The following is a 23,725-nucleotide window of genomic DNA, read 5'->3' on the forward strand; positions in this document are numbered from 1 at the left end:
TCAAAAAACCTCTCCTGCACATCATGGGTTTTGTCTATAAAGCGGAACACAAGCGCCAACAGACACTGAGCGGAAGTGTTCATCGTTTCATCAACCTGGATGGAGATAAAGTCAGCATTCCTGATTTCTTCAATGATGTGCTCTCTCAAAACTAAGAGCATGCAGTCGAGCAGTTCATTTAGTACTGACTTCGATGTCCCTTCAAACTCAGTTGCCGCCTGTAGATGTTCTTGTACTGCTGCGTCTGCAAAACGCTGCAAAACTGCAAAAGTCTTGTGAAAATGCCTGGGTTTTCTGAATATTCACTTTCTTCATCAACACGCTGGGTGAGCTCAAATGCACCCCAAAATTTCACACAGTCTATTATTTTAGACAAAATTGTCCGTTTTTTGTCAACCGCCGCATTATGCTTCCGGATCCCAAGCCTGTATCCTCCATCAAGCTGATTGGCAATACCTGCTCCCCCAAACATCCCAAGTCGTAGTGCGTTTTCCATGTGGCTCACAACATGTTCGTGTCGTTTAGCTCTTTCGGAAAAATGCTTCACGTCAGTGAAACCAGAGTCAACAAATACTTGTTCAGTTCCCGCGGTTTGAAACAGGAGGCAGGGGAAGCAAAATAAAGCCCCAGCCTTGGGACATCCGGTTAGCCAAGACCTCTTAACATACCAGCTACGTGAAAAAGACCGACTGTGAAGTTTTCCCCTGCATTGTATCTGTTACGTTAAAATTATGTCCGGCTGGTCGGGTCCGAGTGCCCTCAGTCGCAGCTTTTCCACTCGAGATCTATCCTTAAACGGTACTGTTTTAAGTGACTCAACTGAGTTTTCCTTTTCCATCTTCGGTATGGTCACCATTTCTCTTTCTCGCGACAAGACTTCTTCCTCACGCGCGGCGCGGCAGCCCAAGCAGAATGATGTGCATTGCTGCCTCCAAACGTTTGGAGTTGGAATTACATTTCGGATTGTATTAGCGACGTGCAAATTATACAATAATTATTTCTACATAGATATATACTTTGGTATTTAAAGGCAACACTAATACGAGTTTGATACTTTACTTTATAGTATAGAGTTTGGTTCATTTAAATGTATCATTATTGAGGCTATATGTCGTTCTCCTTTGTTAAAAACCCCAACCATTAATTAAAGTGAGCAAGTCTCTTTAACATTTGAGGTTGATTTGTTTTGTTCGAGCAACAGTCCACAACACAAATAGACACACATTGTATTTGTCGTATCAAAAAAGCTGGACAATGTACATTATTTGGCCATTTGTTTTCAGAAAATTACTTTGAGGATTGTTTTGTGGCAAATCGCTGTTGTTTTACAATTTTCTAACAATTGTAGTGCATTCTTGTCGATTTAAAATGTGCCTGCCACTGTGTGGCACGGATACAAATGGTTTCTCTTCACGAACTAACTAATAACATCATAAACAGGGCTGGATTGAATAGGATGGAGATTTCTCACGTTCTGAACAACACATTTATCAGGTTCGAAATCGACTAATGAGAGATTGTGAAGGAAATTGTAGATAAAGATAAACAGGCAGCAATTTAATACATGACGCCTGCTGGATGCCCTCACCTGTTGTTTAATATGTACTGATATGCTGTATGTACACATGCTGTTCTGGAAAGAAATTAATTTCACATCATAAGCAAATGTAACTCAACCACACATTTCATCCCCCAATATTCTCTAAATAAAAGAAGGGTCTGCACACGACGGATGGGTTAAATTGAGTTTTCTCAGCTGCCGCTGAAGGATGCATGCTTGATTTATTATTGATTCCCCTCTGAACCTGCTCCATTTCTCTCGTTTTCTGCACCCGCATAAAAGATTCAAAAGATCTGAAGGAGATCCTCAATGGTAAATGTTGTCATTCTCTTCTGCTGACAGCCCGGGCTGCAGCGAACACCATCTAGAATATTGATGTCAGGTAAAAGACGGCCATTTGTTTTAGAGCGTCCAGTCAGACTTTTTATAGACCAGCAGTTACAACATAGAACTACTGCACACAATAATAATCATGATCCAGTAAAAGGCAACTGGGTAGGTTTCCTGCATAACAAGTACTTTTACTTTACTCTCAAGCACAAGTACGGACATACAACTTTACATTTGAACTTTGAAGGTATTTGAACGTTGAAGTATTGTTACACTGTGATATTATAACTTTAGTCAAGGCTGAGAAAATTCAAGCTTTTGTTACATTTACTCTTATCCATACATATTATACATATGCTTCAAAATTTCCCCTTTTAATAGCCAATAAATGCATCGTATACTGGAACATTAAAACTAACTAAAGAAATAAAGTTCCTGAGACTGTTGGGAGTTTTTCAGCAGATTTTAGTTTTTTACATTTCCCAGCCTTTGACTTTAGATTAATGCCCATGTGTTTTAAATGACATGCATAACACAAAGTGATTATTTATTTATCAATCTGGTAAATACTGCTTTCAGTGTGACAATAAGGCTTGGGTGCTTTTAAGAATAAAATGCTGCCATCTAGTGGTTGAGAAAAGACAGTTCGCATTGACAGGAGAATTTAATAATTAATAACACAAATAAAAACACTGGAGCCTGTTTGTTTGTGGTCAGAACATTTACTTTGTAGGCAGTAGTAAGTACGTAAACACAAGATTATTATGTTTCTGTGACAAGAAGTCCAGCTGTACTGCCATACACAAACACAAACACAAACACACACACACACACACACACACACACAAACACGACAATGAGACTAACAGAGTAGTCCTGTCCCCCAGGAAACATCAGTCCTGAAATGACAAGAAAGACAATGCCATTACTGGAGAAAGGGGAACATTTAAAAAAAACAAGAGTTCTTACTCCATCTTTAATGTTTCTGCAGCAGCATGAGCCGTAACAAACAGTTTTTTTTCATTGAGAAATGTGATAAAGTCTCGTCAGGCCATGACAGGTATAGGAACGGCTTGTTCATTTCCATGCGAGTGATTAAGTAGCATAATGATTCTCCTATACAACCAGTTTCTGTATTCTCCCGCACGGAAACAGACTCTCCCTTCTTTGCATCTATCATTTGCATGTACAGTAAAACCAATCACTCATGCACATGTGACCTACATTATATGTTTTTTCCGATTTCTCAGCTTATGCAACTATGTGAAAAGGATTCCGTTCTAAACGTGATGAGATCTAAGGCTTTGTCAATGTTTGAAAGTGGGCCGCTTCTGTACCTTTAACTCCTAATTCATTATTGTGGCCCAAAATAATAGCTTGCGCTACGTGGCTTTCACCCATTCTCACAAGAATGTAGTGTTCTTGTTTTTATGTTAAACAAGAACAATATCTTTTGGAGGTTGCTAGTGTTTTCAATTATATTTTGTTCACTGACATCTTGGCACATCCGTGTCATGGAGGACTACACAATACTTTGTCTCATATGGATAAGGAGAGCACTGGCACTGATCGTTTCCCCACTTCACGCATTGGGCGTGGTTGTGATTATAGCTGCAACTGAAGTTAACACGCCAACATATGATGTGCGGCTTCTGCGAGACAATGGCTTGACAACATTATGTGCTATAAATAAAAAGATGCAGGAGGGCGTGTGGTGAGTATTTGTGTGTGCCAAGTAGGAGTTAAACTGGCTCTGCTCGTCAGACCTGCTCATGTATGTTCCAGGGCTATTGAGTTGTCAACATTTCTAACAAGGCGTGACAGCCGTGTTTCCTGTTGAGCTGCATTTTATTCATTTATAGCATACAGAAGTTTGCCATGGTGACACTTCCACACAGATGTTCTACCCACAAAAATCCAATAAAACTAGACTATAACCATGTTGTTGAGAAAGTTACGTATGAACTGAACTCACCTCTTCACTACTGGAGGAGGAAGAGGAAGAGGAAGAGGAAGATGAGGTGCCTGATTTACTGCCCTCCTTGTGCTCTTTGCGCTCTTTGCTCTCTTTGCCGTCCTTGTCCTTCTTGTGCTTCTTGTGTGACTTGTCCTTACTGTCACACTTGCTCTTGTCAGACTTGTCCTTATCGCCACACTTGTCCTTATGGTCTTTCTAAAGAAGAATAAACGGGAAAAGTTGATTTTTAATTACATGATCAATAGGTAAAGTTTATAGAGTAAGACATAAATGTGAGCCAGCCAGGAATCAGATTTAGCAGAGAGGATGAAAGTTTTTAAATTTGTCATTAAACAGACTTAAAGGCCACTTGATCTCACAGTCGGACTCAATCGAACAACACTATTGATTCACAAAGGACCCTGAAGGTCAACATGAGCATCTTTGTAGGAACACACACATTCAAAGCTCGTACCTTATCCTTATCTTTGCCCTTGTCCTTGCCCTTGTCCTTGTCCTTGTCCTTGTCCTTGCCCTTGTCCTTGCTCCAGGGCCAACTGATCTCATCTTTTGAAGCATTCTCCTGCGTTATCGGTCCTTCCACGGCTGGAGAAGAGACAAACATGAGCAGACTTCGAGTTAGAATAAAAATATAATCTGTGATGCAAGTGAAACTGTAAAAGGAAAGGTATATATTTACACATGACTATGTTCCATCTTTTATAATCAGCATTGGTCAATTATGATGACCCGTGTTTGCTTTCAGAACGTGCACAATAAACAAAATAAAAAAGGTTTGACTGTTTATTTCTTTGAAAACCTATTTCACGTATAAACTATTATTTTTTATTTTAAATATATAAATGATCTGTACTGCAGACGCAGAACGCAGACTGAAGAGCAACTTTGTGCATAATCAGCCATACAAAAACGCATATTGATCACTTTTACCATGAGCATGTGTGACATGACATTTTCAGTACAAAGTACAAAGTGCAAAACGTGACCCCAAAAAGGAGCGTGCTGCTTTTCAGTGAAACCACAGCAAGAATGAACACAAATCATGTCCAAGTGTGACGGGGTTGAGAGTGAACCTACCTGAGGACAGGTCGAAATCCATCGTGTCTCTCTGTAGTGAGCTTTTCCAAACAGCTGACCGCAGACTGACTGTGTTTTTCTCACGCACACAAACACAGGAAACATTTACAGACCGCACCTGAACCACGTGACTTCTAACCACGCCCTCTCTGATCACCTCCCCGAGTTGTCAAGTTGCGTTCATGTGCAGTCAGAATATATACCAGACTCAAGAATGAATTGTCATTCAAAGTAGGATAATTAATAATTAAAAAGTAATGTTTTTATTTAATGGGTCGAAAACTATAGAGGTGGTCAGTGATGAAAGAAGTCTTGATTCTTTCATTGAAAAGTGATTTGAACTATATCATGAACTGTAATTACAGCATTAAAGCGTAAACATACTTATTCAGTGTGGCCCAGTATTGCATTTACTTTTTATCACAGACTGAGTGCATGAATATTTGTCCGCAATGTCATGATCAAAGTGGATTGTAACTGGATTATCCAGGCACTTTTATTTGGCCATTTATTCTATTTGAACTTTTGTTGTTCTATTTTCTTCACCTTGGGTTTTTTGTTCTGTTCCTGTTTTATTTTGTACTCCTTCCTAGTGTGTACCTTGTTAAGTTTGACTTCCGGTCCTGGCTTCCCTGTTGATTGCCTGCCCCGCCCTAATGTGAATCACCTGTGTCTAATTATCATCTCCTCTCTGTGCTCCCCAGTGTCTGTGTTCTGTTTTTCATGTGTTCCTGCTTCATGTTGTTGTTTTTTGGTTCGAGTTTTACCTTTTTACCTTTTGTTAGTTTGAGTTATTAAAGACTCCTTTTGTTCCTTTTTTTTTACACATTTCGGTCCATTATTTTTCTTTTTACACTTGATGACAATTATACAACACAGCTTGTATAATTGCTATTTAGTTGGCTTCCATTAATGCAGATGGAAATGCCGTGCTATTTGTACGACATGCATGAAGAACTCATTTTAACAGTCAACCAGATGCATTTGGTGAAGTAAAAGTATCATGTAAAGTGCAAAGGTAATCACAGCATAGTATAGAACATTACTATATTAGTTAATATTCACTACAGTTAAAAAAAGAATACCTATTTCATTTGATTTACGTTTAAAATATACATTCTGAGTGCATAATATTGATGTTACTCGAAAACCTTTATTGTCAATGATAATACAATCTTTGGGTGGGTTCTGTCTAACAAATTTATTTTAAAAAAAAGGTTGCTAAATCACCCTGTCGTACACTTTACACTATATGTAGAGCTGCAGTTACTCACACTTCGATGTTCTAAATGGTTGATTATGTAAAGGTTTTCAGATTTCCCTTTAAATCAATATGTCTCTGTGAAATGATCTGCTCTGCGGAACCAGAAATGTGGTACTTTAATGCAGCATACACAGGTATACATGGTTACATTCAAAATAGGATTTATTTATTCTTCAAAACAATGGTTTCTTGTGATTGTGAAAGGACATTTTCATCCTCTACACATGTGCTTTATTTTTCTCCAATTGAAAAACATAAAATCATTCCTCATCTTTGACATTTTTCACCATGTCACAATGCTTTAAAACAGCAACCTCTGTATTAAAAAAAATAACACCAATCAAATGATTTCTTTTATTTTTCAAGAGTGATTGTAATTCTCTTAAATCAGGGGAATGAGAGAAGCTCATCATCATATTCAACTTCTTCCAATAAAAAACAAACAAGTAACAAGATATTTTTGATCCAGTAATGAGGTGTCATTATTTGTAAGGCTTAGGGCCTTTCAGCAAATCGCTGGAGGTTAGGTGGGTCGTGGTGCGGGTCGTTCCATCTCCATATCTCCTCGGGGAGGAATTCATCAATGACTCCATGGGGCTGGGAGGTCTGCGAATTTGGGCCCTGTCTCCAATACCCACTGTGGTGCTAGACACTGTGGGCTTGGAGACGGCGGAAGTAGTAGAAGGATCCAGCTTCAGGAAAGGTTTGGAGGGGAGAGACACAAAGGAGACAACAGGAGCACCGCCAGGCTTGGGGGTGCTGCCACCGAAAGCAGAGACTTCTCCACCGGAAGCAGAGACTTCTCCACCGGAAGCAGAGACTTCTCCACCGGAAGCAGAGACTTCTCCACCGGAAGCAGAGACTTCTCCACTGGAAGCAGAAACTTCTCCACCAGAAGCAGAGACTTCTCCACCGGAAGCAGAGACTTCTCCACTGGAAGCAGAAACTTCTCCACCAGAAGCAGAGACTTCTCCACCGGAAGCAGAAACCTTTCCACCACAAGAACTTGAAGCTTCTGTTTTTGGCTTGCAACTTGGCTTTCCATCAAAACATTCCTGACAAAAGAATTATGTGATTACATAACAAAAGTCTGTTTTCTTTTTGTTTTTTTTTACATGATTGATATTACAAGCAAACTTACAATCATCTTCTTCTTCTCAGTTTCACTCTCTGAACCAGAACCCTGGCAGGTGAGACAAACAGAGATCAGTGACTACGTCATGCAACACTCAAAGACAATAACATTCGACGAAGAGTCATTTACCTTTTTCTTCTTCCGTTTCTTGTCTTTCTTCTCCTCTTTGTTTTCCTTGTCACTGTCACAGCAACTATCAGATGAACCCGATGGACTGGAGTCCTAATCAGAAGTCAAAGATGTTAATCATCTTTTTAAAAAAGTGCCTTTTTATTCACTTAATCACACAGTAAATTACCTTCTTTTTGTCTTTCTTCTTTTTCTTCTTCTTGTCTTTCTTCTTCTTGTCATCATCACTGCCAGAAGAATCTGAGTCCTTGGATGTAAATGTGGTGATTGTTTTAAACTGTACTTTTTCAGAAAATAACGTACATAATAAATGGCTGTTAGCACTTAGTGACATGTCATTGTTTTACCTTTTTCTTGTCTTTCTTTTTCTTCTTCTTCTTATCCTTTTTCTTCTTTTTTTTCTTCTTATCGTCATCGCTGGAAGAATCACTGGAGGAGTCAGAAGAAGAAGAATAATCCTGGAAAGAGGAGTGAAATGATCACGCTACACGCCAGATTTCATTTACACAATCATAATGACCCAGTAATGAGGTATTGTCTTACTTTAATACTTTAAACAGTCATTATGTGCGTGTGTTAATCGCAATACCATAATATGACTTCATTAATGTTGACAATCATACACGCTGCCTTTTATTATTTTGCAGGGAATTTCACATATCAAGTACCCTTTGACTTAATACTCCCCATAGCTGTGCAAAATATGGTCACGTGTGCAAGTGAAAACCCGGAATGGACATTCTGAGACGTTCTCACCTTCTTTTTCTTCTTCTTATCCTTCTTCTTCTTCTTTTTCTTCTTTTTCTAAAGTCAAGCAAAGACATAAGGAACTGTGTGGCCGCTTGTCTCTTCACTGGGCAGAATGTACTGTATTTACATGTACGTCATCTCACCTTGTCGTCGTCACTATCAGAGGAAGAAGAGGATGAAGATGAGGAAGAGGAGGAGCTGTCGTCACAGCTGGACTTCTACACAAACAAGTGTTTCCTTATTCATTTATATCAAGTAATGTAACTGGTGCGAACTGCACTCGATTTATGAGCATCACATTCATCCAGCAAGGAAGTAACAGTAATATTCCACATTTTTACCTTCTTCTTCTTCTTTTTCTTCTTCTTCTTCTTTTTCTTGTCATCCTCACTATCAGAATAGGAAGAAGATGAGGAGGATGAGCCAGAATCCTGTAAAATGAGGACACAGATAATGATGTCAAAACCAATACATTATCAAAAGAACGAGAAAAATTAATTTGCAAAAGTGTTACAAAGACACAAACCTTATCCTTCTTTTTCTTTGTCTTCTTCTTCTTTTTCTTCTTCTTCTTGTCATCTTCACTATCTGATGAAGAGGAGGAGGAGTAGCTGGAATCCTGTTAAATGAAAGCACAGAATATTACTTTCAATACCAAACAAAACAGCAAAAGAAGAAATAAAATGTACTACACAAGAGTGTTGTAAAGACACAAACCTTATCCTTCTTTTTCTTGGTCTTCTTCTTTTTCTTCTTCTTCTTCTTGTCATCCTCACTGTCTGATGAAGAAGAGGAGCTGGAATCCTATAAATGAACGCACAAAAAGTTATCAATACAATACACAACAGCACAAATAAAATGACATTCACAAAAGTATTGTTAGAACACAAACCTTATCCTTCTTTTTCTTGGTCTTCTTCTTTTTCTTCTTCTTTTTCTTCTTGTCATCCTCACTGTCTGATGATGAAGAAGAGGAGGAGCTGGAATCCTGAAAGTGAAAGCACAAAAAGTTATTAACAATCAATGCAATACACAACAATACAAAACAACAATAGAACAAATAAAATGTACTTTACAAAAGTGTTGCAAAGACACAAACCTTATCCTTCTTCTTCTTTGTCTTCTTCTTTTTCTTCTTCTTCTTGTCATCCTCACTGTCTGATGAAGAAGAGGAGGAGGAGCTGGAATCCTGCAAAATGAAAACACTGAATTACTTTCAATACAAAACAAAACAGCAATAGAAAAAATAAAATGTACTACACAAAAGTGTTGCAAAGACACAAACCGTATCCTTCTTCTTCTTTGTCTTCTTTTTCTTTTTCTTCTTCTTCTTCTTCTTGTCGTCCTCACTGTCTGATGAAGAAGAGGAGGAGGAGCTGGAATCCTGCAAAATGAAAACACTGAATTACTTTCAAGACCAAACAAAACAGCAATAGAACAAATACAATGTACTACACAAAAGTGTTGTAAAGACACAAACCTTATCCTTCTTTTTCTTGGTCTTCTTCTTTTTCTTCTTCTTCTTCTTTTTCTTCTTCTTGTCATCTTCACTGTCTGATGATGAAGAGGAGCTGGAATCCTGTAAATGAAAGCACACAGAAGCACAGTGTATTATTTAAGATCAGTACAAGACACAACTAAACAGTATGAGAACAAAAAACATTGATCACAATCGTGCTGTGAGGACAAAAACCTTATCCTTCTTCTTCTTCTGCTTCTTCTTTTTCTTCTTCTTTTTCTTCTTGTCATCTTCGCTGTCTGAAGAGGAGCCATCTGATGGTGAGGACTTGGAGGAGTCCTTCAGATCCAATTTTAAAAGAATGTCAGAATGTGATATACACAATACAACGATGTGTTATTTAAAACAAGAATTAACCTCATCCTTCTTCTTCTTCTTCTTCTTTTTCTTCTTCTTCTTATCTTTTCCATCATCATCATCATCACTGTCTGCAGATGAGCCAGATTCCTGTACACAGAAAAGCATGTTTGAAATCACTGTGTATTTGAATTATCCTACAATATAACTGTATTATGCAGTAAACATGGCATCAGTACACGGCGGTGATAACTAGACTATAACAGTTGTAATTGTTATAATAATAACAATAATAATATTGCATTATATTTGAAGGCGCCTTTCATGACACTCAAGGTCGCCGAAGACACTCAAGTGCATTATTACAAAAAGTAAGATTTTTCATTTCCTGTTTCAATTACATTCAAAGCATTATTTGTTCTGCAGCCTGTACACAACACAATCACCTTCTTCTTCTTCTTTTTCAACTTCTTCTTCTTCTTGTCCTCCTCCTTGTCCGCTTCTCCCTCATCATCACTCAGGTTGCCCTCCTCAATCGCACCAGGGAATGCTTCTACGCCCCCTGTTGGAAATGGAACATCATCACAAACACTGACGATCTTTCGACTCATCGTTTTGAGTTGCGCAACAAGTAAGAGAAGCGTGCGTACCAGCTGATGCAGCGGCCAGCTTGTCCTTGTCTTTGGCCTGTCATGACGAAAGGAAACTACTGATTTCTCTGAGCGACTGTGCATGTGCATCATGTGCCCGTGTAGCACGAGCACAGTTCGTGTCAATACTTTACCTTTTCAGCATCTCCGTCTGTCCTTTTTGACCCATCAGTGCTTGGGCCTGCGATCTCTCCATCTGCACAAATGGGTAAAAAGTGCAACATCGCTGCATCGGCGCCACAAACTGTGACAACTGCTTCCATGTGTTGGAACAAAAATGATAACACTCACCAGCTGCTGAAAGAACAATGACACAGCTGACCTCTTTCTCCTCGTCATCCTGTGAATACACATATGAAATATTTTGTACCTTGATTTTTCAGCACACATCCACACACACACAGATGGATATAGTACATTCAAACACAAAAACACACCCGGGTCCCTATCAACAGATCTGAACAGGCACATGTTTGAATAGATATAAGGTGAGGTGCTGAGACAGTGTCTTAATTTATCTTAACATGCCCTTCTCTTGCAGGCACTGACAGGCACAGAAGGCACTTCTCACTTTCTCAGTGTGTGTGTGTGTGTGTCGCTGTCAGGAAATCAGGTTTTCTCTTTGCTATAAAGCGATCCAACAGTTCCTACAGCTGTGCACTGAGAAAAGAAGAGGTTAGCCCAAAGACTGTTCTCAGATGACATGACCTCAGACAACTTAACCTTCTCTGCTCGGTAAACATGTAAACTTTAAGAAAATATATTTCTTTACCTTTTTCTTGTCTTTTTTATTCTTCTCGTCCTTCTTCTTCTTTTTCTTCTTTTTCTTATCTTTATCACTGTCAGAAGATGAGGATGATGATGATGAGGATGAAGAGCTGGAATCCTGCGTAAATAAAGACAACAAAGCACGTTAGTTCACATTCATGCAACAATGTGTAATTAATCGCCTGTAATTTCTGTAGAATCCACTCAGTCTTGATTGACATAGTAAGCGATAGTTACACTTACAAACAAAGGTGGAGCTGGCAAAGGTACATTTTGAGTCATTGTCTATTGTCTCATACTCCACATGAGGACAGGTCACCATACATAGAGACTAACAAATGGTCAATTAACACATTTTTTTGAGCTGTGGGAGGAAACTTGAAAACCTGGAAAAAGAAACCCAGGGGGAGAAGGTGCAGACAAACCGGTGACATTCTTGCTGTGAGGCAACACAGCGAGCCACTACTCCAACATCTGACCGTCACTTTGAGTTACCTTTTTCTTGTCCTTCTTCTTCTTTTTCTTCTTGTCCTTTTTCTTTTTCTTCTTGTCGTCCTCACTGTCAGATGAGGAGGAGGAGGATGAAGAGGAGGAGCTATCTGCGGAAGAGGAGCTGGAGTCCTGTCAAGGAAGAAAAATAATTATCATACGACATTATTGGTGTAACTATATCGTACTGAACCACTCATTTAATGTCACCTTCTTCTTCTTCTTTTTCTTCTTCTTCTTTTTCTTATCATCCTCGCTGTCAGATGAACTGTCAGATGAAGAGGAGGATGACTCCTAGAAGTGCAGGAGAAACATGATGTGATGAAAGGTTAACTGTCAACTGAGGTGATTAAAGTTGAACTCCTTTTATTTACCTTCTTCTTCTTCTTCTTCTTGTCCTTCTTCTTCTTGTCTTTCTTCTTCTTGTCTTTCTTCTTCTTCTTCTTTTTCTCCTTCTTATCATCCTCCTCATCTGAAGAGTCCACATCCTGAAAAACAAACACGTGACCACACATATATAATGACACATTTAGCAAAGGGTTGCTAAAAAAAAATAAAAAAATCAACTGAATCAACTGAAGCTTATTTATTTTCTCTCTCACCAGGTTCTTCACATTCTCTCGACACACCTGCACTATTTCGCCATTGGGACCTGAAAACATTTAATATTATCAATAATCACACAGTGTCACTGCCAGCGATAAAATGAAAAATGCACACACAGTTGTGTATTTATGCATTGTGTGAATTGTATCTTAGCTCAGTGAAAAAAGTAAAACTACAAGATCTTTGTCAACGACATGGACGATAACATGATAATGTGCATGTTATACAGTGATTAACAACCTCATCCAAAGTATGTTAAAGGGGACATATTATACCTATTTCTCAAGTTAATCTAGTTCCCTGTGTCTGAAAGAACATGTCTGTGACGTGCTTTGGTCCAAATACCATAAGGATGAAGCACCACAGCAGTTCAATCACCCTGCCAAAACAGGCCTGGACAGAAGGTAAGTTAGCAGCAGTTAGCATTTGGAAAAGTGATCATTTGCAGGCTCTAGCAGGCACATTGCCGTCATAAAGTATATAACATGTATCCACTGGACAGATACATCCTCTGAGGCTGGAAGTTTGTGTAGGACTCTGTGCTGCAATGTGGAGCCGAGAATAGAACTTTTCGTGGACTTCTGGCTTTTGGATACCGTTGCCCTCACAAGCACTCTTGCGTGTTTTATGGACAAAACGGAGCTCTGCGATACAACAACTCCAGGAATTTAGCGCACTGTGTCGTCCCAATGAGCGAGGAAGTCAACATCGCGTGGTTTATCTCCTGTACTTAGACTGAGGAGGACCACAAAAACAAGAGTGATCATCTTTTTTCGCCACTTTGCCGACTGCTAGGGCCTCCAGAGTAAGGATTTATATGATTAAAAAGTTGATTTTGCATAAGATGTCCCCTTTAAACTAAAGATGCATCGTCATTTTGAAATAAAACCTGATTAGTTGTCACAGCCTTAGAACAACACTTCTATATGCTTTAGGCAAGGTTGTTTACCTGTGCTGCCATGTTTTGCCATGACACTGCGCCGAATTTTGAGTTTTGTTTGTTGGACTCTGCAGTGTCCCCATTAGATTACTAATTCCTTCACATTAGACCTTTAATTTATCTTCATCATAAAACAACAGTGAATGATATATACTGTAATTCACCACTTGATGCAAATAACATTAGCAATAATGTGTCTCTAGGTGAGACTATATGGCATTTACACCTTAAAATAAGAAAGGCTGTATCTATTACCAGTCTGAGAAATGATGACTTTGTCCCAGATGAACTCATTCTCCTCAAGCTTTTTCTCCTTTTTCTTCTTGTCCTTTTTCTTCTTTTTGTCATCCTGCAAGGACAAGGTGATACTTTTATGACTGCACGTATGAGCATCAAATAGGTATAAAGTCATCAAAATCTATATTACTTTTAGGCATTTTCCCTAGAATCAAACTGGAAACCTTCACATCTGTTATGACTTTGCAGCCAAAACCAACACATGAGAGTCTACTGCGCACAGATTTTGCACACAACATATTCACAGTAGTTTTACATCCTGGATATGCAAATATGCAGTGTATATACTGGGCAGATACACATGTATGTGTGGTCCCATTAAAACAGCATTTATTATTTTATTGTCATGACTTCCATCAGATACTGCCAGCTATCAGATTCGGGACCTTTGAGGCTACACCTTGCGATCAGGGTAAATTAATTCCAGTCTTAAATGACCACTCCTCTCATGGGTGGTGGCACATTTTTTAAATAGTTCAACCTTGTGGTTTCTTTGACTTGAGTTGGACTTTTGTTCCTGTCATTTGTCTTGAAAAAAAACAAAAAAAACTGTGTGAGAGTCACTTGTTGTCCTTTCCAACCACACCCACAGAAAACGACACAGACAAATCGAGCCATCATGTGACTGCAGTCACATAAAGCAAAAACATTACCAGTTATCATAGTTCTGAACATTCTGAAACAGTTAGCTTATACCACTTTTTCGTTCCAAATCACATTGTGTATTTATAATTTATAATTTAGGATTTACAGCCATTCTGTCTTTCAAATATTCCCCTAAAAGCTTGTATTGTCAGACAATATCCTCACCTAAGGCAATGTTATATTTAGAAGGGACAATCAGTCTCCTATAATCTGTTATGAAATTGTTTGTGCTTGTGACCGTTGACTTAATTCAGCAGTGCTGCAGGACAGATATTTAAATCTTTGGGATTAACAGAAACAAAACTGCACTGTCAAACCATCAGATCTACACTTCTTTTACTGGAGGCTTTGGCTTCAAGTGAATGAATCCTGAGAGCTGTGCATCAAGCTTCAAGGCCTCACAAAAATGATCAACACACATAACACAGGCAGAGGGAATTCTCATGGAAAAGCTCTGCGGTGTTTAAAGGAATGCAATGACTGCAACTTGTGTGTGACATGTTGAAGCAAGATAGGAGCTGTGAGGAGGCAATACCACGATCTTACCTCACTGTCACTGTCTGATGAGCTGCTGGAAGAAGAGGAGGAAGAAGAGGAGGAGGAGGAGGAAGAGGAGGATGAAGATGATGAAGATGAAGAAGATGAAGAAGATGAGCTGGAATCCTGTTGTAAAAGAGGAAGGGAGGTTATTGCTCAACTTCGCGAGGGCTCATTGGAACAGGTTAGTTTATAGTATACACACCTTTACTGGTGAAAGTGCTAAAAGGGAGTCTAATTGAATGAGTCACAGCAAACAAACTGGAACAAGGCGTTTGTCAGAAGTGCGTACAGGAGGCACTGTGGCTGGCAGCACAAGGGAAGGGCTCTTCAAACATTTGACAACACACAAAGAAATCTACTCCAGCAATCATTTTTTTCACAAACGGCACTCACACACACTTGGACGCATGCAGACACAAATACACGCCCCATTCCAGCTATGGTGCAAGTTAATCACTTTTGCAGGAGTGACAGTCGATTTGCGTTTCGACAAATTATTTCCATTCGTAGTTCTCTGCTGTTTGACTGGTTGTTAGTAGGCGCATCCCAAACTGCACTCCCATCTTATGTCAGGGTTAGGAATGTGCAAAGTCATGATTTCTGCAAAAAAGAAGCCTCACCTGTGTTGCTTCAAGAAGGCACATAATCTACATAGACTGTCGTGAAGTGATATCATGTTTTTTTCAATAAAATAACTGATAATAATGAGATTTAATAGTGAATATAGTTTGGTCAATGAACATACTTTCTTCTTCTTCCTTTTCTTCTTTAGCTTCTTTTTCTTCTCACTCTTGCCGATACCCTCATCCTCGCTGTCTGGAGAGCTGTCAAACGAGTACAGCTCCTGGTGAAAGAGAGGAAGAGCAGAAATGAATTGATGTGACCCTTATAATCATTACAATTCAATTGTAGTGCAGGTAACTATCACTGCAGCAAATGTACTTGGTGGTAGCATTGTTAAAACTTAAAGTGACGTGAGAAGGAACTCATACAACATCACAGACAAATTACCATGCGGCAAAGACAGGGAGAGATTGAGCATGGCCTGTTTCAGGTGTGGCTCTACGGGTTGAGAAACCAAGTCCTGTCTTCTCAGGACAAAGCAGGAAGTGGGATTCTCAAAATGAATGTTGTATCGCCGTTGTCCAATTGGAACAGATGGATAATAAACACATACAAGTGTGTCATGTGTCATATACACATGCAATTATAGCTCACATACTCATAATAGACACATGCACATCACTCCTGTTCACCTGTCCATCTCCTGTGCCTGAGAGCCTTCCAGGTTGATCTTCCAGACCTGCAGGCTCTGCTACCTCAACAAGTGGCTCCAAACCACCAGGAGGGACCGATGCAGGCTTGAGGACGCCATCAGCGTCTGCCCCACCTGGAGCTGAAGGGCACAGTGAGGAACGATTAGAGATGTGCCCACACACGTACACCCTTTACTCTGATACGGGTTTCATATCAGAGTAAACTGTGCACTCCTTAAAAATGAGCTGTCTCTGTAAATATTATGGTGGATCAGGTGTTGTAGCAACCAAAGCGTACTATGCTACTTCTATCAGTGGTAAAAGGATAATGCGACTGCACTTCCTTATTGCCCCACTTCCTTAAACAGACATCCAGGTTAAAACATAAATCAAACATCAGGTGTTGAATCAGTTGCATGCTGCCAGCAGATGGGTACATTTTTGATGACCTTTGCCATTAATCCACTTGAAATCTTGACATTTGTGCCACATTTGTGCCACACCCCTGACAGTACAAGGAGATCAAATATCTTTGTTTAGTGTAAAGAAACTATACCAGACCCTGTCCAACAGCAACGGCATGATCATGTCTACCGGTAATGATTTGTTTTATGCTGATCAAAGAAAGACACAAGCCAAAGTTTCCTCAAACACACACTTTTCAAAGTATAAACTTAGTAGACTGCAAAACAAATCATAGTCAAACAGAGAGAGCAAACCTCCAGGGAGCTTGGACTCCATACAGGTCCAGATCCTTCTCTGTCCAGGGACCCAGGTCTCCTCTGACAGACCCACCTGTGCAAGTGTTATGTCATGCACTGGGTGTTGGAAGCTTCACTTATTATGGGTGGGGAAACAGGAATAGTGTCAAGGAGGCCAAAATCCAAGACTTCCCTTCTTGAATTTCAAAATAAACCCCACTTTGAAAGAAATGATTTAATATTACAAAAACTGCACCTGGGATAAAGATAACATTGCAAGTCTAGCTGTTCTCATGAAGTGTTGTACTGTGAGAGGCAGAAACGAACATGCTGCTCACTTTGATTTTACACCGTTTATACAGTCTGTTTTATTTTGAAAGCAACAGCATGTACTCTGACTTTATCTGAGTTGGGAGGTGCAGCTCAAAGGGCTGGTTTACCTGTGTCAACAGGTAATGCCAGTTTCACTGCCTGGGATCTACATGGTCTGTATGAGTACAAAGTCTTGTGGATAGGTTTTATTATGTTTAACACGACACTGTATAAATAAAAGGTGAAAACAGGGAATTAACTTGTTTACATTACATCTGAGGGGGAAGTTTCATTCCTGTGGTGTGCTGTAATAAAAATCAGAGATACAAAACGCAACACAAACCACTGCAAGCCCAACCCATAAGTGAACTTGGAGGATTTTGTAAAAATATACTGTAAGTCATTGGGAGTCATACAAAGATGCAACATGATACCAGCAGCTTGAAAACAAACACCCCTACTGGCTGTTGCATTAAGAGCAAACATTGAAAATAGTAATATGTTTCGGTGGTGGAGAGGAGTTGGGTATAATCAAATAATGCTGTCTGCAGCTGACTTGCACAAACTAGATCCAGTCATTCCCAGAGACTTAATCAGATTATTGATTTTTTAAATAAGATTAATATGTAGATTATTTGAAAAATGCATGCAATTGTCACTCATTTCGAACATATATATATATTGAAAATGGCTGATTCGCCGACTCAAAAATAATATTAGGTATTACAGAAATGGCAGTAAAACATTTTGTAAAGTCGTGACTTGTACTGCTCGGTAGTGATAGATAAACTGGTTTCAGTCATGTAATGTTGTTGTTGTCGCCTCCCAGTGGATGCACGGAGTAATGGACACATCCCATTAGTCGAACGTCATTCTCCGGTTCCTTTCCAGCTTCCGTATTTTTTTTTTTTATCAAGCTAAACATGCGGTCTTTAGTTTCCTAAAAATGCGATTTTATTTTCAAAATAAAAGAAAACCAAATAAAATAAAAAATAAAAATAAATATAATTAAAACCACGGGACCGTGTGTAGTTAGTGGAAATCACAATTCAATGATTCGAACGACTAATTAGAATCAAAGGAGGGAAAGAAATACATTAACACAGATTATTTGTTTGGTGCACAAGCTGAATTTTGAAATTCCTAAAGAACTCTTTCAGTATGGTTAGCTTGACAGTCGTGTAGCATTAAGTAGTGTTGTGGGTCTGTGAGTGCGAAGAACTTTCTGTTACCTTTCTCTGTCGTACATAACTAACATAAGGGTTTTTAATTATACTTAAAAATGTAACTAGCCTCGCTTACTTTAGCTAAGCAGACCGACTGGTGTCTTCTTTTTTCTTTTTTTATCAGCGACGTCCTCACGTACTTGACTCCGCTCTGCTGCTGTTATGGGACTTTACCAAATAAACGGTCCGTTTGACCGACTGTAGCGACGTGATAAAATAGAGGCTATGACGACGAGTTCGCGTTTAACATCTCACACTTGACTGGTCACCTGTGTGTCACCATGCCGAGCCTGTCGTCCCTTTCGCTGACAGTGACGGTCCTGGCCGCCCTGTGGGTCAGTGTGTGTCGGTGCGGTGTCTCCGAGCCTTGGGGGCCAGGATGTGACAACGGAAAGGTACCGTTTTGTCGTTACTGTTGGTGTGTTTGTGTTACAACGTTTGAAGAATGTAACTCAAGTTATTATTACATTATTGTTAAATCAAATGTTTATCTGCGTGTGTGACAGCTCTCTTTGGACATGGACCTGCTCACGGATCTTCACTTGGACTGCTCAGTATCTACCTGGCAGCACTCTCCTCAGGTAACCATGGATTCAGCATTCATCACTGACTGAATGTTGCACGTAGGGCTGGATGGAATAATACAGTATCCGGTTTTATTATGCACCACGGAAAAAAGCACATATGTTGATTGTGGTGAATTCTATTATCAGGATCATGAATGCAATGCATCAACATACAATCTACCTCATGATTTATAGAGATCTTATGTAAGGTTATATATATATATATGTGTGTGTGTGTGTGTGTCACAACATCATTGACACAACATTATGATGCAACATTACAACATTTTTAGTTTGTTGATCTGGACAAATGTCCATGTTTGTGCGCATTGTGTAAAGCCTTATGGATATGAATCAAATGAAGATGTGTAGATTATTGACAGACGTCTCAGTGCACAAACTGTTATGTTTTGAAAACTACCACTACTACATCGCATTATAATTTATAGTTGCATTTATTTTAGTCAGGTGACAATCTTCCTATGAGCCCATGTCTAGTTATACGCTTTAGTCTTTGTATCTAAATTGGGTGAGGTGCTCCTGAAACAACAGGAAAATAGTTGTGCCAACACCTGTGTATGCGACAGTGCAGGTAATATCAATTGTGTAAACTGTCGGCCTATATTCTGCATCAGGCTTAAATACAAGAAATGTTGTCATTGTCTGTGTTGCTGTGTTGAACTCTCTCTATTTACAGATGTACCCCAGCATTGACACAACATATGGTCCTGAGGTGAGTCAACTGAGCAACTGCTATCTTTATCCAATTTCCTGTCAACCTTTGACACTCAAAACACTAACTTGGCTTTTTCCTAACATCAGAGCATTTAAATAACAGTCACTGACACATTCTGATTATAGTTCACAAAGGAAACAACAGCTTACAAGTTTTCTTGACAAATGTGTGTTTATACCATGCATAGAGTGACTAAAAAGTAACTGGACCTTTTTCTTTTCACTACAGCCTGCCAGGCAGATATGTATGAATAAATCCATCACCTACAATCACACCATTCCCAGCAGGTAAGCCTGTGTGGACACATGAACTCTTATAACCAGAGCAATGTTATTGTAATTATGTACTGCTTTGTAATACCACACAGTGAAGTTGTCAGCAGATGAATAAGTGATGAATGTGTCCCATGTGAAAGTGCTTTAAAGGAATTTTAAGTTCTGTGTGTGTCTTTTGTGTGCAGTGGAGCGTACAGACCAGTCAGGGCACAGAGTGGGGAGTACTGGTTCTGCCCTCCTCAAAGGTGGCTCAATAATCTACATGTAAGTTGCACCATTGCACATTACAATCATACAATTAGGCGAGTGTATACTTCAAAAAAACAATAATAATTATTATAATATCTTCCAATTCTGCCAAATGAAACAGTTTTGCATTAATTGCACACACTGGCCCTTTAACTGAGTATTAACAGAAAAGGACAGAATACAATATTCATATCAATTTAAGAAATTAGGTAGTCATAAACTTTGGGGAGACGTACATTTGTGTAAATCCCACAGAAGGAAGATGGTAGACAATGATAATAATGTGTGCTTGTGATGTTTGTGTTGTGAATTTTCCAGAATGGAGCTATTGTTTTGCTGTATCATCCTTGCGTTTCGCTGCATGAGCGCCACCTTCTGTCTGTCCTGGCACGCTCCTGTTTGTCAGACTACATCATTACCCCACATTCACGACTTAAACAGCACATGGTAAGAAACACTTTGTCTCTTTGTTTTTAACTTGACATAGTAAAAAAGTATGAGTTGACTTTGATACCTGAATATTTTAACCCACATTTAACCTTTGTGTGGAATATGAATTAGGACAAACATTATCAAATGTTGCGCACACCAGCTTTAAATGTTTTTACAGCAGGATGTTTTTAAGCATGATTAGTGTCTCATGACTTACTAAATCAGGAGGTGGCCTTCTGTGGATAAAATGAAGAGTGTGTGTTGTCTGCTGGCTCTGTGTTCAGCCAATAGCTTTGGTGTCCTGGGGTCGAACTCTGGAGCTGTCTGCAGTGGCCTCCGCAGACGTCTGTGATTGGCTGGAGACCACAACAAGCACAAGAAATAAGCTCAGCGGTGTGAAGCACATCAGAGAATACAATATGCTGTTAACCTGGCCAGCTAACCAGCACCGGCTGCTACGCACACATCCAGATGAACAGTCGACTGAAGTGAAGGTTTGGATTCTTTACTGATAATTGTGTGTCATTTTTTTGATTAACATTTCAATGTTTTTCGATGTCATTTTATATGCATTTCAATAAACGCTGCATTTAAAAGAGGAGTGCAGTAACAGTCTCTTAAGTCACTGTTGTTGTAAATCCCTAGGAGTCTCTGAGGCGATGCTGTGAGCAGACCATGTCTTCTCTGCTTAATGAAGCAATGGAGGCAGAACTGGAGTCCAGCGTGAAGAAAGAAAGCCTGAACATAAAGGAAGGGAGAAGCAGACAAATAAGAGCTGCTGTCACTGAAGTACAGAAAAGTGTTGAGAACAAGGGAGACGACAAAACTCACAAATCCACATTTTTGTCAGAGGATTCTCATCCAGAAAACAGAAAGCTCTCAGATCCTCCTGGTCCAAAGGAAGTGTCCTCTGAGTCTAGGCAAACCACTCAGACTACAATTAGAAGTGATTCTTTAGCATTCATGGCTTCTGAGTCACAGAAAAACCTGATTGAGACAGCAGCACAACATCCAGATCTCAAAAACAAAGAGCCACAAACTGGCATACGTATGAAGCCTGAAGGTAACAATACTGGGAGGCCTGAAGCCCTGGCTCACAGTTTCAAAGACGAGGGCACAGACTCTAAAGAGAAAAACTATGATAAACACAGTGAGGAAATGAAGGATAACGAAGTTGTAGATGTAAAAGAGAGGGAGTTGGACCACAAGCAAACACGTGGTGCTACAGACTCTCAACACAAAAGTGAAAACAGTGGCTTTGATTCTCTCTCCAAATCCCATTCGGCGTCTCCTCCCCAGCCTCAACAACCCGATGCCCGAGCTGCTGTTGTGAAACAGGGGTTGCCGAGGACCCCCAGGACAGATGAGGCAGTGTGGGCCGCAGCAGCACTGGGCTTCCTGTTGGTTCTCCTGACACTGTCTGTGCTTCACACTCGTCTGTACCGCCACTGGAGGACCATGCCCAGTCTTTACTGGCATGATCCACAGCAGGACTACGATACTGTGGCGGGTAAGTGAACCACACAGGAATCAATCACCAGAGAGACTACGTTTGATGAGTTTCTCTTCAGCTCAGCTCATGACCTTTTGTGGCATGTAACGTCATGTAGTCTTTTAAGGGGTTTTCAAAGGTCCATTGTGAAAAAATGTGTGATACGCTAATGGTGAGACTATAGATTGTAATAAATGATAAATAAACCTTCCCTTTCCAAAGCACGTCAGGGAGCTATGGTGGCCTTTGCATACCAGAAAGGATGTTGTTCTTATTTTGTGTAGTAAGCTTCTGCTTCAAAACACAAAATGCAAACTCTGACTGGATGGTCCGTAGCCTCCATAAAACAAGGTCCTTGCCTAAAGTACATATGAAAGTAAAATGACTGAACTAACATGATACATGTATGCAAACATACTTATGGGTAGAATATTCAGGTTCTGACAATAAAACCTTCTAAAAGTTGCACATTAGACCTTCATGCAGCTTTTCTACAGACAGCTTTTAACATGAGGTGTATTTGTAAGCTATGTCCTCTGTGTCTGTCTTCTAGATGTGATCCACAGGAGGCAGCTAATTTCCAAGAGGAGGCGGAAAAGGAGCAGAAGAAAGGAGTGTGTTCTCCTGCCGAGCTCCTCCAGCTCAGATGAACTTCCATAGAAAAATGAAGGAACCCTTCCCAAGAATTATGTTCCGGGTGTGGAGGAGGTGAAGAGTAGATGTCCTCAGAACATAACTTTCATGGATAAATGCAAAAGCGGGGCGAAGGATGAGATCCTGTGATTCGTCAGAAGATTGTCACTTTTACTTCTCCTTGTGAAGAAAGCCGTGAAAGGGAGAAATAAAAACAGATTTTTGACCCTCCAAAAGTAGTGCTGTATCATGAACAGCCTGAAAGCAAATTGTCTGTACATAAAAGACGAGCAGACGTCCAGTCCATTAAACCTGGAAGAATGTGGTATCTCACACCAATAGAAGCACCAGGATTTATTCAGCGCATTGTGATTTTTATATATTTCAGTCTGATACACAGCACACGGTGTAAATAAACAGTTTCATATATATATGATAAATATTATATGCACATGCATATAAATGACAATATTAAGTCTCCATGTTTCAGCGTGTCAGTATTTCTGCCCAGAGATAGTTTTTATACGTTTCTTTTTTCTAAGAACTAGTTTGTGGTGTTAGACACTGTGTGTCACTGAATGGTGCAAACACAAGAATCGCTGTATTTCTTTGCATAGAAAATAAACCACTGACACAAGTATTGAGGACTGAACTGCTCTTTGTTGTATCATGTCAGCATTAGAAACATAATTGAGCTGAAAATGAATTTGAGACCACAATCACATCTTAAACGTCCAGCTATGCATTGTTACTCATGATTGGACATAAACAGGTACCAGCATTGATACAGTAGTCTTTACTTTGCCTTAATCATTTAAAATACCACTGGAGAATTACTCAAATCTTTGGGTAGTAAAAATGTAATCGTACCT

General features: G+C 39.6%; 3 protein-coding genes across 7 annotated transcripts; 1 reads left to right on the forward strand and 2 right to left on the reverse strand.

Annotated features, from left to right (window-relative positions):
• Positions 1-2,684: 2,684 nt before the first annotated feature.
• Positions 2,685-4,996, reverse strand: LOC310924522 (uncharacterized protein). The gene is made up of 4 exons (XM_083886289.1): positions 4,947-4,996; positions 4,324-4,454; positions 3,867-4,064; positions 2,685-2,790 (listed from the first exon to the last, which is right to left on the reverse strand). The coding sequence occupies exons 1-4, from the start codon at positions 4,966-4,968 to the stop codon at positions 2,785-2,787; spliced, it is 357 nt and encodes a 118-aa protein (XP_083742415.1). The 5' UTR covers positions 4,969-4,996; the 3' UTR covers positions 2,685-2,784.
• A 1,145-nt stretch (positions 4,997-6,141) lies between these two features.
• Positions 6,142-17,021, reverse strand: LOC310924519 (uncharacterized protein). 5 transcript variants are annotated; one of them, XM_083886283.1, is made up of 30 exons: positions 16,951-17,021; positions 16,232-16,371; positions 15,721-15,819; positions 14,982-15,098; positions 13,749-13,842; positions 12,550-12,599; positions 12,322-12,435; positions 12,158-12,241; positions 11,954-12,079; positions 11,463-11,576; positions 10,982-11,030; positions 10,825-10,886; positions 10,691-10,727; positions 10,487-10,602; positions 10,101-10,190; positions 9,918-10,022; positions 9,705-9,803; positions 9,510-9,608; positions 9,324-9,413; positions 9,117-9,212; positions 8,942-9,028; positions 8,751-8,843; positions 8,566-8,655; positions 8,368-8,442; positions 8,231-8,278; positions 7,822-7,932; positions 7,644-7,721; positions 7,475-7,567; positions 7,352-7,393; positions 6,142-7,265 (listed from the first exon to the last, which is right to left on the reverse strand). In XM_083886283.1, exons 1-30 carry the CDS (start codon positions 16,970-16,972, stop codon positions 6,693-6,695), a joined length of 3,093 nt encoding a protein of 1,030 aa, XP_083742409.1. In that variant the 5' UTR covers positions 16,973-17,021; the 3' UTR covers positions 6,142-6,692. The 5 variants fall into 5 exon arrangements, with proteins under 5 accessions (XP_083742409.1, XP_083742408.1, XP_083742407.1 ...); XM_083886282.1 differs by having other exon boundaries at positions 8,368-8,439; positions 8,936-9,028; XM_083886281.1 differs by having other exon boundaries at positions 8,936-9,028.
• A 1,510-nt stretch (positions 17,022-18,531) lies between these two features.
• tp53i13 (tumor protein p53 inducible protein 13) lies at positions 18,532-23,356 on the forward strand. The gene is made up of 9 exons (XM_083886890.1): positions 18,532-18,865; positions 18,977-19,051; positions 19,734-19,769; positions 20,001-20,059; positions 20,233-20,311; positions 20,615-20,743; positions 21,013-21,222; positions 21,374-22,238; positions 22,774-23,356. The coding sequence occupies exons 1-9, from the start codon at positions 18,752-18,754 to the stop codon at positions 22,878-22,880; spliced, it is 1,674 nt and encodes a 557-aa protein (XP_083743016.1). The 5' UTR covers positions 18,532-18,751; the 3' UTR covers positions 22,881-23,356.
• The last annotated feature ends 369 nt before the right edge of the window (positions 23,357-23,725 follow it).

This window comes from Microchirus variegatus, assembly GCF_963457635.1.
Source record: "Microchirus variegatus genome assembly, chromosome: 3".
NCBI lineage: Eukaryota > Metazoa > Chordata > Actinopteri > Pleuronectiformes > Soleidae > Microchirus > Microchirus variegatus.

Excerpts from the sequence above, each read along its gene's own strand:
- LOC310924519 (XM_083886281.1), bottom strand. The coding sequence starts at position 16,972 with ATGGAGTCCAAGCTCCCTGGAG. Across the intron at positions 12,436-12,549 it reads GAGAGAATGTGAAGAACCTG|GATGTGGACTCTTCAGATGA; the intron begins GTGAGAGAGAAA and ends TTTGTTTTTCAG. Across the intron at positions 10,603-10,690 it reads GCTGGCCGCTGCATCAGCTG|GGGGCGTAGAAGCATTCCCT; the intron begins GTACGCACGCTT and ends CATTTCCAACAG.
- LOC310924522 (XM_083886289.1), bottom strand. The coding sequence starts at position 4,968 with ATGGATTTCGACCTGTCCTCAG. Across the intron at positions 4,455-4,946 it reads GGATTTCGACCTGTCCTCAG|CCGTGGAAGGACCGATAACG; the intron begins GTAGGTTCACTC and ends TCTCTTCTCCAG. Across the intron at positions 4,065-4,323 it reads AGGGCAAAGATAAGGATAAG|AAAGACCATAAGGACAAGTG; the intron begins GTACGAGCTTTG and ends ATTCTTCTTTAG.
- tp53i13 (XM_083886890.1), top strand. The coding sequence starts at position 18,752 with ATGCCGAGCCTGTCGTCCCTTTCGCTGACAGTGACGGTCCTGGCCGCC. Across the intron at positions 19,052-19,733 it reads CCTGGCAGCACTCTCCTCAG|ATGTACCCCAGCATTGACAC; the intron begins GTAACCATGGAT and ends CTCTATTTACAG. Across the intron at positions 20,744-21,012 it reads CACGACTTAAACAGCACATG|CCAATAGCTTTGGTGTCCTG; the intron begins GTAAGAAACACT and ends CTCTGTGTTCAG.